Raw genomic sequence first — 12904 nt, forward strand, 5'->3', positions numbered from 1 at the left:
CTCCATTACCAAACCACACTATGGCTGGTAATAAATAGACTTCATTTCCTGCAAAACCACTCAAATAAAGAGCCTCCTGGGAAATACGCCTATGTGCTGAACTGTATTTACTGAAATGTCTCAGGACCCCTTAGGGATCACTGAATTTATCTCATTTCGTAACAAGAAAAACCACAACCATCATGTCCAAAATGCAAACTAAGTTAGTGTATGGGATAAACAGAAATCTTTTATGGACATCTGTTACAACCAGTCTTTAGGAACAACTGATCTAATGTGCATTTGCCAACAAACTGAACTCAATTACAATGTGCATACGTGTCTAAAGACACATTAATTAGACACATTAATTAATCTATTAGAGCACATCAAAAATCTAGACAGTTAAGTGGCATTCACAAGAGACAGATAACTTTTCAGCTCACTTGCACACTAGGATAGCCTACAGAATAAAAAATCCTTGAAGGACCATAGAAAAGAAATGCAAAGCAGAGCAAACCTTGTCGTCATAGAATCATAGAACATCAGGAGATCATCTAGTCCAACCCCCTGCTCAAAGCAGGACCAATCCCCAACGAAATCATCCCAGCCAGGGCTTTGTCAAGCCTGACCTTAAAAACCTCAAAGAAAGGAGATTCCACCACCTCCCTAGGTAACACATTCCAGTGCTTCACCACCCTCCTAGTGAAAAAGTTTTTCCTAATATGCAACCTAAACCACCCCTACTGCAACTTGAGACCATTACTCCTCGTTTTGTCACCTCCCACCACTGAGAACAGTCTAGATCCATCTTCTTTGGAACCCCCTTTCAGGTAGTTGAAAGCAGCTATCAAATCCCCCCTCATTCTTCTCTTCGGCAGACTAAACAATCCCAGTTCCCTCAGCCTCTCCTCATAAGTCATGTGCTCCAACCCCCTAATTATTTTTATTGCCCTCCCCAGGACTCTTTCCAGTTTTTCCACATCCTTCTTGTAGTGTGGAGCCCAAAACTGGACACAGTACTCCAGATGAGGCCTCACCAGTGCCGAATAGAGGGGTATAATCACATCCCTCAATCTGCTGGCAATGCTCCTACTTATACAGCCCAAAATGCCGTTGGCCTTCTTGGCAACAAGGGCACACTGTTGACTCATATCCAGCTTCTCATCCACTGTAACCCCTAGGTCCTTTTCTGCAGAACTGCTGCCGAGCCATTCAGTCCGTAGTCTGTAGCGGTGCATGGGATTCTTCCGTCCTAAGTGCAGGACTCTGCACTTGTCCTTGTTGAACCTCATCAGATTTCTTTTGGTCTAATCCTCTAAGTTGTCTAGGGCCCTCTGTATCCTATCCCTACCCTCCAGCGTATTTACCTCTCCTCCCAGTTTAGTGTCATCTGCAAACTTGCTGAGGGTGTAATCCACGCCATCCTCCAGATCATCAGTCCTGAGATGCTGAACTGAATGCCATCACTGGCAGAATCATTCTCCTTCAAATCCTTTGTGGTGTAAAGGAAATGGGGGCAGAGAAGGCAGCTTAGGGCCTGTAATACCTAAACAGCCAGCGGTTTGCAGATGTTTAGAAAGAAGTGGGGCCATCGCTCCTCGCACAGCAAGCAATTCTCTCCCACACGCACATGCATCAGCATGGGAACGGCCGCTTGGAACAGACAGTGATTCACCCAGACCAGCACCCTGTTCATCCCAAGGACTAATGGCACCATCAGAGGGAGGCTAAAAACCCTGTACTATACATAGTTATGGGATATCATACTATGAAGTAAAGTTTCCTGTTCAACTTATGCCCTGAAAGAGAAAAATGGATAGCTCTTGTATTTTTGTCCTTGTAAGTCCAATTCAGAAGGCTCTCTGTACTCATATAAACATCTAATCCCTTTCTTTTCGTGTACCAAGCTATTTGCCTCAGTGAGTTCCACGGATTCATCATCTGTTGATTAAACGAACCACCAACTACCCTATATCTCACAAATCCCCATGGCTAATGCCAAATGCTCAAAGCCATATGAAAAAGTGGAGTTCTCAGCTTGCCAATGCCAGAGTCAGATATAGCCCTGACTGTTTCTGAGATACCCAGGATTAAAACAGTCCCTGGCCCCAGATGTCACAATGCTATTTTGTATCTGCTCCAGGACCTAAAATAGTTCATCCTGGCCCGCGTACGAGAATAACTGTCTGTCTCTGGAGATCTATAACTGGCTTTTCATTTCAGTGGCCACTGTGAAGGCTGAAAGCATCCATGAAGTATGGGTAATATCATATATATGGTCTAGCATATATTTTAGGTGGGTGCCTGACAGCATTTGGACAACTTGTAGCCAGCTCATCCCTAGTTTCTCTGCTTACCTGCCAAAGGTTACATTAGACTCAGTACCTTTCCAAATGAGACTGGAAACGCGTCCAGAATCTGACGCAGGGGTTGCTGTGAAGAGAAGGCGTGTGTACGTATGTGCATGTGTATTTATTATACATATGACACACACCCCCCCCGCCAAGGAAAGGAGCAGGAACATGGCAGAATATGTTTTTGGTAAGTTTCTACAGAAGACAGGCCTGAGTCACACAGACCTGAGCCTGGCCAGTGTCCAGCGGGTGTTTGGATGGGAGCCAGTCTCTATTCCTTAGTCTACCTGCTAAGCCGAGGAAAGCTGATAATCGGTTTAGTAATTTTTAACTTGTTCAAACAGTTGTACAGTTTGTGTTGCATGGGGTCTGTATGTATTACTGCCACAGGCTACGCCTACACTGCCCTGCAGTTAGAGCTACGAGCGCACACTGGCATGCTGCTCTGTAACTCTGCCATGTGGCTGCCGGGGGGTGTGAACTAAAAGGTACCCAGTGCTCATTAATGAAGTCCCCTTTGACCAAATGAGTTAATGTGAACTAGGTACCGTTTAGTTCACGCCTGTGGCTCCCACACAGGGGACTTACAGTGCAGCACGCTAGTGCAATCTGCAATTCACACCCCCACAGCACGCCGTGTGGGGCCATGGAGACAAGCCCTTAGACGCCATCTCCACTCCATGTATAGGGCTCTAGCCCCCACATCCTCAACGTGGCTGTCCTTTTATCCTCATTACTTCCATCCTGGAGTCAGTTATGCCCTGTGAGACTACATGAAATGCCTGTATCGCGGTGAAGGCTATAGCTTCCAGGTGTTTGATTCTGTGACATCGCAGAGGTAGCTGCAATGGATGCCCAGGTCTGAGAGTCACCTCGTTCCCCACTCCTCCCAAGGGAAAGGGAGCCTGGCTTGTGCTTCTCCAGGTACCAGCTTCCTGACACCTAGAGCCCGTTAGCCACCCAAGCCCTCTCCTCGGGACTAGGCCAGTCCTTACATTGCCTGGCAGGGTAACAACAGAACATGCTCTCTAGAGACTAAACTTAACAGATTAACCCATGGTCTAAAAAAAGTCTGGTCTCAGCAAAGTCTTTGCCATGTCTTCCACCAAGGAAGGCAGAGGTCTCATTTTCATGAATGTAAACGTGCTGGCAATTTACTTCCTAGGTACAGGATAAAGGGTGTCTCCTTGCTTTCTCCTTATACCCCCCAAAGTACATTGCCTGTACCCAGAGGCCAGATACCCCCACCCCAGGCTGATTCTCCAGTGTGCTGCCTTCCCATTGATTTCACATCCCCCATTGACTTTGTCTGTAAACGATTCAATTGTGTTAATCCACAATGCTTAATTTACGTGCCCAAGAGACAGGCTGACAGAAAACCTGTTTTTCAACTCTGCCTTGATACAGACTTTAAAACATATTTCCAGTCTGGGATAGATAGAATCTGTGTACGGAGTTACGTATCCGTTAACAGGCAAAACCACTAACAAAATGTTAGGAATCATTAGGAAAGGGAAAGATAAGACGACAGAAAATATCATAATGCTGCTGTATGAATCCCTGGTACACCCACACCTTGAATACTGCGTACAAATCTGGTCGCCTCAGCTCAAGAAAGATGTATTAGAACTGGAAAAGGTACAGAGAAGTGCAACAAAAATGACTGGGGGAATGGAACAGCTTCTGTATGAGGAGAGATTAAAAAGACAGGAACTTTTCAGCTTGGAAAAGAGATGACTAAGGGGGGCAATATGACAGAGATCTATAAAATCATGACTGGCATGGAGAAAGTGAATACGGAAGTGTTATTTATTTGTTCACGTAACACAAAAACCAAGGGTCACCCAATGAAATGAATAAGCAGTAGGTTGAAAAACTAACAAAAGGCAGGTTTCAGAGGAACAGCCGTGTTAGTCTGTATTCGCAAAAAGAAAAGGAGTACTTGTGGCACCTTAGAGACTAACCAATTTATTTGAGCATGAGCTTTCGTGAGCTACAGCTCACTTCATCAGATGTTTACCGTGGAAACTGCAGCAGACTTTATATACACACAGAAATCATGAAACAATACCTCCTCCCACCCCACTGTCCTGCTGGTAATAGCTTATCTAAAGTGATCAACAGGTGGGACATTTCCAGCACAAATCCAGGTTTTCTCACCCTCCACCCCCCCACACAAATTCACTCTCCTGCTGGTGCTAGCCCATCCAAAGTGACAACTCTTTACATAATCAAGTCGGGCTATTTCCTGCATAGATCAAGGTTTTCTCACATCCCCCCCACCCCCATACACACACAAACTCACTCTCCTGCTGGTAATAGCTCATCTAAACTGACCATTCTCCAGGTTTAAATCCAAGTTAAACCAGAACATCTGGGGGGGGGGGTAGGAAAAAACAAGAGGAAACAGGCTACCTTGCATAATGACTTAGCCACTCCCAGTCTCTATTTAAGCCTAAATTAATAGTATCCAATTTGCAAATGAATTCCAATTCAGCAGTTTCTCGCTGGAGTCTGGATTTGAAGTTTTTTTGTTTTAAGATAGCGACCTTCATGTCTGTGATTGCGTGACCAGAGAGATTGAAGTGTTCTCCGACTGGTTTATGAATGTTATAATTCTTGACATCTGATTTGTGTCCATTTATTCTTTTACGTAGAGACTGTCCAGTTTGACCAATGTACATGGCAGAGGGGCATTGCTGGCACATGATGGCATAGATCACATTGGTGGATGTGCAGGTGAACGAGCCTCTGATAGTGTGGCTGATGTTATTAGGCCCTGTGATGGTGTCCCCTGAATAGATATGTGGGCACAATTGGCAACGGGCTTTGTTGCAAGGATAAGTTCCTGGGTTAGTGGTTCTGTTGTGTGGTATGTGGTTGTTGGTGAGTATTTGCTTCAGGTTGCGGGGCTGTCTGTAGGCAAGGACTGGCCTGTCTCCCAAGACTTGTGAGAGTGTTGGGTCATCCTTTAGGATAGGTTGTAGATCCTTAATAATGCGTTGGAGGGGTTTTAGTTGGGGGCTGAAGGTGACGGCTAGTGGCGTTCTGTTATTTTCTTTGTTAGGCCTGTCCTGTAGTAGGTAACTTCTGGGAACTCTTCTGGCTCTATCAATCTGTTTCTTTACTTCTGCAGGTGGGTATTGTAGTTGTAAGAAAGCTTGACAGAGATCTTGTAGGTGTTTGTCTCTGTCTGAGGGGTTGGAGCAAATGCGGTTGTATCGCAGAGCTTGGCTGTAGACGATGGATCGTGTGGTGTGGTCAGGGTGAAAGCTGGAGGCATGCAGGTAGGAATAGCGGTCAGTAGGTTTACGGTATAGGGTGGTGTTTATGTGGCCATTGTTTATTAGCACTGTAGTGTCCAGGAAAAGGCAGTACTTCTTCACAGAACACACAGTGAACCTGTGGAACTACTTGCCAGGGGATGTTGTGAAGGCAAAAAGAATAACTGAGTTCAAAAAAGAATTAGATAAGTTCATGGAGGATAGGTCCATCAATGGCTATTGGCCAAGATGGTCAGGGATGCAACTCCATGGTTTGGGTGTCCCTAGCCTCTGACTGCCAGAAGCTGGGAATGGGCAACAGGGGATGGATCACTGGATGATTCCCTGTTCTGCTCAGTCCCTGTCAGAAGCCAGAATACTGAGCTAGAAGGACCATTGATCTAAACCCAATATGGCCATTCTTATCTGTATGTACATTTCACTATGGTATTAGTGACCAGTGTGGCCCTGGCTTTTATTTAAGACCTCCCGTGACACTCTTTGATGAAGCAGAATCAGGATACTCATCCCCTTGCCAGGAGGCACTGAGGGGTTCCTGGGTCACAGTAATAAGAGAAACGTAAGAATCTTAATCTACTAAATTCATCCAAAGCAAGGTTACCAACTGACTTGGTCACTGTCTAAGTACCAACATGGGGAAGAGCATTCTGGTAGCGCCGGACTCTTCTTTAATCTAGCACGAAAAGGTAAGATAAGATCCAATAGCTTGAAGCTGACGTTAGACAAATATGGATACAACATAGGTACATTTGTTAACAATGAGGGCAACTGACCAATGAAAGGCTTTACCTAGAAACATGGTGGAAGCTCTATCACTTGAAGTCTTTAAGCCAAGACTGGATATCTTTCAAAAAGAATGCTGTAGCTCAAACAGATCTTATGGGCGTGACACGGAGTTCACTGGGCAAGCCCCTCTGGCCTGTGCTATGCAGGAAGTCAAACTAGATGGCCCCATCCGGCATTGACATCTATGAAAGCTGTCTGCCAAGAGGCAATGCTCTCTGCTCTACATGTGCGCCTTCCTTCTGTGAACCATTTCCTATTCTGGCCAGGAAGCCTGGCTGCTAATATGCAGTCAGGGGAGGAAAACGCTGCGGGGAAGGCAGAAGACTGGGAGTCAGGGGCCCAAGGGCGCTGATGTCCTTAGAGGATTGTGGCCTTGCGCAGTATCCCTACTCCTGTGTGTCACGCTGGACCAAGGCCCAAATCCGTTGACCTGTGGATCTAAGTCCTGGGATGGGTCCCTGCTTCAGCGTGCTGAGCTATTCCCAGAGGAAGTTGTTTCCTAAGGCCATAAATAATTTGTCAATGCAACATTCCAGCTCCTGCTCTGGGTTCCCAACCCGTTTATGTTGGGGGTGCTCAAGTCAGCTATTATTCTTGTTCCAGTAAATTGCGTTGCTTCCCTGCGCTCTCATTCCACTTTAACCACCCCTGCTCTAATGTGGGGACTGCTAGCAGACACCTTAGGATTTGTACGCACACAGACTCCAGCTCATGCTCCTCCACCCAACATTTCTTCCAACAGGCTGAGCAAGACAGCAGCTTAAAGTAAAAGCAGTTTTCTTGTTGTAGGGGCTTTTGATGAAGGATGTTAACAGAAACCAAATTTTAAAAAAAGCTCTTTAAAGTAACCCACCCATTGGTATTTAATCTGTTACTACTATTAAGCGTTCATATTATGGCAGTGCGAAGAAGCCCCAAACATTCTGTGCTTCCTGCTTCATCGTTTTCTCTCTCTAGAGTGGGTTCTGCTTCTATACTCACATTCCTGAGGAAAAGTGATCTACAAAACTGAGGCCCTGCTCCTGCAAGGAGCTCCACACAGGCCGAGCCCTGCGCCCGCACACAGCCCCACTATAGCTTGCAGCATGCTGCAGAATTTGGGTTCGCCAGAACAAGACCATGCCGGATGAACTGGAGAGTTTATGGAAAAAGATGCTCAGCTGCTTTGACAGACTAAAGGGGATGCAGCCAACTTAAAAAAATGCTAATGCTTTGGTCTCCAAGTGTTTTTCCTTCAGTTGTTAAAAGCATCAGCTAAGATTATTGTTACTGTCGGGAGAGAGACCAGAGAAAACTATTCCCTTGCTCAGTGACACTGTGTCCCTCAGCCCTTTGGGTCCAGCCAGTGTCACGGTTTGCCCTAAACCAGTGATGCTCAGAGTGCGGCTTGGGAACCTCCAGTGGCTCTTTAAAGTACATGATAGTAGAAACACTGTGTGATTTAATTATTAACCAATCAGGATGCTTTTACTATGTTATTAACCAATTGTAGAATCCTTGGTCAGTCATTTTGCTGTGAGAATTTAGAGACACCCAGTGCAAATGAAACAGTGAATTCACACTGCTGTGGCTCTTTGTGTAAATGCACAAGAAGCACCAGGAGCTACGCTCGGTTAAAGTTGCTAGTGACCCTTTAAAGGCATGCGAACCCCACCCTGGAAGGGATTACATGGAAGGCTCCGTCCCATAGCACCCGTCAGAACGGCTCCGGCCTGAAGGACTGACCGGGGAGAGAGCAGTACTGAAGGGCTGAAGCAGGTGGTTGAGCTGGCACCCAGTTGGAAGGAAGTTCTCTCTGCTCTGCTTGGAAAGAACTTCACTGCAGAGGCCAAAGCGCTAAGACGGGGTGGCCAGCCTGAGCCTGAGAAGGAGCCAGAATTTACCAAATGTACATTGCGAAGAGCCCCAGTAATACGTCAGCAGCCCCCATCAGCTCCATCCCCCCTGCTCCCAGGGCCTCCCAATCAGCTGTTTCATGGCATGCAGGGGGCTTGGAGGCAGAGCCAGGGCTTGAGCAGCGAGCACGCCCCGGCACGTTGGAAAGCTGGTGCCCGTAGCTGCAGCCCCGGAGTCGGTGCCTGGACAAGGAGCCGCATAGTAACTTCCGAAGAGCCGCACGTGGCTCCGGAGCCCCAGGTTGGCCACCCCTGCACTAAGACCTTGCCTGCGCTGGAAACGTGACCTGCTTCCAGCTGCTACTATGGCTGTAACTGCGCAGGCCTGACATGCCAGCAAGGAAAGCCAGGACTAAAACTGGGGAGTTCATAAGGGTCCCAAGCAGGGCAAAACTTCCCCTTTGCAAACTGCAGCTTTCCGTGCCTGCATACAAGGTCTGCACAATGCAGCTTTAGTGGCGGTGGGATGGAGACTGCCTAGAAGAGCTGGAAGGAGCAAAAGGGGGGTGGGAGGGAAGATCATTCAGGCTGCCGCTGCTCATTCACTCAGTGAGCAGGAGAACTAGCCAGGTCCCCGCAAGGCAAGAGAAAGGCTGCAGAGCAGAGCATGTGCTGAATTTTTCCCTCTACCTGGAGGATATAAGCTGTTTGCCGGCCTGATGAATGAGACACCGTCTGCAAGCCCGGAGGGAAAGGAAAGGCCTAGAAACGGAGGGGGGAAGGTGCTTCCCGTCTCTCCAGTGGAGCCCAGCCTGCACCTGGCTCGGGCTCCGAGTCTCTGGCATATCATCCTTTTCCCCAGGCTTGTTTTCTTTAAGGCTCCTAGACACAAACAGAGCCCTGACAGTGGGGACCCAGTATACAGCTAAGGGTTGGTTCTGGTCTCTTCATATCAACAGGTTAAAAACCGAATCAACTAGTCTTAAACAACATCACATGGCTACTCCCATTGCAAGCCCGGGGAATGCTCTGCCCTCAGATGCATACTGAGTGCACTCACCTTAAAATGTAAATTGTTTACCAATACTTATCTTTTTTTAAAAAAAAAAAGCAAACCTTAAGCCTGCGCCAGCCTCATCTGCCGCTAAGAGCTCTGTGCGTGACATTTCGTGGCAGTCCTTCTCTACAATCTTTCCTCAAGCAGGAGTGCGATACATTTACCTCATCCACCTCGTCTTTGTAATGAAGGTTTGTCAGTCACGCAGTATACCCTGCCCGAGTCTTCTTTTCTCTGCATGTGGTAGGGAGTATCTTGATGCACACAAGTAGGAGCAATACGCAGTTTTACTTTTGTAATCTAGCATTGTAACAAGAGACTATTAGGGATTGTTCATTTCAGAGGGCAGAGACAAACCTTTACTTTATTACTTGTTATATTACAGTATTACCCTTTTTTTTTATTCAGAGAGGTTTAGTTTTGTGGTGCTGAGTCTTCTTTCAGTTATACTTTGCTTTGGGAACATTGCGCATGCACATTATTCCATCATCGGGTCCATTTTCTAATGCATTTTACCCTCTACTGTATGGGATTTCCTCTATCGGGTATTCATTTGGAAGAGAGTCACCGTGTATCGTGGTGAATGGAGAGTATTTTCTTTTCAAAGCTCTTACATGAAGCTGCTTGCGCTGTACTTTCCCTTCAAATGATACCCTAAACTTGGACAACTTGCATAAAGAAAATCTGCCATCCCAAAATGCATGCTATGCCTTTTCTTTGTCTTATTACTAGGAGAAAGCAAGCAAATCTCAGCCTGACCTCTGTAAACCTCCGTCCCTTTGCCCTAACATGTTAACTTCAGAGTAAGCAAACTGACATGGCAGCCTTTTAAGTAGCTTTAGGATTGTTCCTCTTATCTACCATCAGTGTTAAAAAGCCCCCCACCCCCACCCTCCTTCCTGCTCACCCATACAAGTCTGTGCTTCACTTAATATAACCTGCACTTCTGTTGCTAGAACAAATCACTCCCACTTAGGTATGGTGCACAAGTACTTTTCAACCTTATAAAGCCAAACAATACTTCATACTAAATGTACAGGAGTTTAAGTATGCAGAGCCCATGACTAAATAGGTTTCAGAGTAGCAGCCGTGTTAGTCTGTATTCACAAAAAGTAAAGGAGTTCTTGTGGCACCTTAGAGACTAACCCATTTATTTGAGCATGAGCTTCCGTGAGCTACAGCTCACTTCATGGGATGCACTCAGTTGTGCAGATGTACAATACTTAATTCCACAATATTCCACTTGAGAATAGGCAAAGCTATAAAAAGGGATCACAAACCTGACACTCACCACATGTGTAAAATAGTACTCTCAGGACATACAGTCTGAAATATCCATTTAACAGACTCAGCAAAGACCTCCAAAAGCCCTGAGGATTAGGACGACTCAACAGGACAAAATACTGAAGGTGCCACGGCCCCTAATCAGGTCCCATTCTCATCCTGGGAAAAGCTGAAAACTACACGACCGGGGAAAGCGCATTCCCAGAGCCGCCTTCTACAGCTACAAACCAGACGCGTCCCGGCCCACTCTCTCTGTCCCACGTCCCACCTCTGACAATCATTAACACCTATTAACAGGCGCCATCAATGGAGCGGAGTGCCAATGGCTAAAACGGGGAGACACTCTCCGTCCTCAGACCAACGTCCGCGGGTGAGAGACGAGCCTTGGAGCCACCCAGCGCTCTGCCTCCAGCCTGGCCGAGGCAGCGGCCGCGGCCGGGCACCGGCGGTGCGAATACCGGGAGGACCGTGCCCATCACGCCGCGGGGCAGGCTGGTTTGCAGTGGCGAGACACACCTGGCAGTGGGGAAGCCGCGCGAAGCCGTGCTGGGCAAGGCCACGGATGTTCCTACCTGGCCACGAGAGAGACAAGGGGGGGATCTTGGGCCGGACCCGCCGTTGCCGGCGGGAAAGACGCGCTTGGGAGCGCGCAAAGAAGAGCCCCCGGGTGGCCCCAAAGCCCGCCCCGCTCCCGCTCTAAAGTTACGCGGGGGCGGCGGACGGGGACCCCGCGCCTGAAACACGGACCTCAGCCGAAGCAGCAAATCGCGGACGCCCCCCGGCTTGGTCCCCCCCCGGCCCCGGCCGCCCGCCCCTACCTGGCTCCGGGGCCGCCGCCGCCGCCAGCAGGACGCAGAGCCCGAGCAGGAGCCGCCGCGGGGGACACCTGCAAGAGGGGAGGGGAGAGGTTAGCCCCGCACCGCGCCCCGCACCGCGCCGCCCCGCGCCCCGCCCGGCCCCGCTCACCTGGCGCGCATGGCGGGGCTCGGCGCTGCGGCTCCGGCCGGGCGGCGCGGCGTGTGGCTCGGGCAGGGCTGCGCGGGGCCGCCTAGGGCAGCGCGGGGCGGCGGCCGCGCGGTCCTAGCGCCGCCTCGCCGCCGCGTCCCGCCCCCTGGGACCCGGGTGCCCCCCCCCCGCCCCCATCCCCACGCCGGGCTTCACTCCGCCCTGCGGCCAAGGGGGCCCCGGGCCCTGCCCTCCCGGTTCGGGGCCTGGCCAGTCTCCTGGGACTCACGCGGCTGGCGGGCTCTTGGCCGGGCTCGGCTCGGCTCGGCTCGGCGCGGCGCGGCTGCATGGCTCTGCCGCCGCCACCCAGGCGGCGCGGGCCCGCGGAGCAAGGGGGCACGGCCAGGGCCCGGGGCTGTGCCCGGACCCGCCTGGAGGGAAAGCGGGAGAGAGGCGAGCGGCTTTTGGGGGGCAGGGGTGGGCTGGCGAGGGGCCGGGGTGCTCCTGCAGAACCCAGGGGGACCGGCCTCGACCCACGGGCCGCCTCTGCCAAAGGGGACCAGCCTTTCCTGCTGGGGGGGGGTGGCCCCGCTGGTGGCCTGGGAGCTGAGCGGGTTTGGTCAGCTCTGGATTTGGCAATGCTAGGGGCAGTTTTTTGATGTTTCTGCATTTCTGTGACAATCAGGGTCCGGACACTGCGAAGCATAGGCCGTTGAATCAGTGGGTCCTATACCATACATGTCAAGTAGGGTCTCTTAGGAAAGCCGGCATGCCCCAGGTGGTCATTGTGAGCTATCAGAGGGGTAGCCCTGTTAGTCTGTATCCACAAAAACAACAAGGAGTCCGGTGGCACCTTGAAGACTAACCGATTTCTTTGGGCAGAAAGCCCACTTCTTCAGATGCATGGAGTGAAAATTACAGCTCCGGGCATGATACATTGACACATGAAGAGAAGGGAGTTACCTCACAAGCGGAGAACCAGTGTTGACAGGGTGGATGCCCTCCACTGCCAATAACAGAGGAGGAGGTGTCCCTTCCAGGAGAGGCAAAGCTGCTTTTGTAATGAGCCAGCCACTCCCAGGCCCTGTTCAAGCCCAAATTAATGGTGTTAAATTTGCGAATGAATTTTAGTTCTGCTGTTTCTCTTTGAAGTCTGTTTCCGAAGTTTTTTTGTTCAAGTAGAGCTACTTTCAAATCTGTTATAGAATGGCCAGGAGGATTGAAGTGTTCTCCCGCTGGCTTTTGCCTCTCCTGGAATTGACACCCCCCCACCCATTATTGGGAGCGGACCACAGCCACCCTGATGGAATTGGCCCTGTCAGCACTGGTTCTCCACTTGTGAGGTAACTCCCTTCTCTTCATGTGTCACTATATCAT

General features: G+C 49.6%; 1 protein-coding gene across 1 annotated transcript in view; it reads right to left on the minus strand.

Annotated features, from left to right (window-relative positions):
• The window catches only part of COL18A1 (collagen type XVIII alpha 1 chain), a 242449-nt gene extending 230860 nt beyond the window's left edge, over window positions 1-11589 (minus strand). Inside the window, exons 1-2 of the mRNA XM_073306919.1 lie at window positions 11549-11589; window positions 11401-11468 (exon numbers count right to left, since the gene is read on the minus strand). Of these exons, the coding sequence (XP_073163020.1) occupies window positions 11401-11468; window positions 11549-11559 (79 nt within the window). The 5' untranslated portion in view covers window positions 11560-11589. The remainder of the gene's footprint in view (window positions 1-11400; window positions 11469-11548) is intronic.
• Window positions 11590-12904: the final 1315 nt, after the last annotated feature.

This window comes from Lepidochelys kempii, chromosome 11 (assembly GCF_965140265.1).
Source record: "Lepidochelys kempii isolate rLepKem1 chromosome 11, rLepKem1.hap2, whole genome shotgun sequence".
Taxonomy (NCBI): Eukaryota; Metazoa; Chordata; order Testudines; family Cheloniidae; genus Lepidochelys; species Lepidochelys kempii.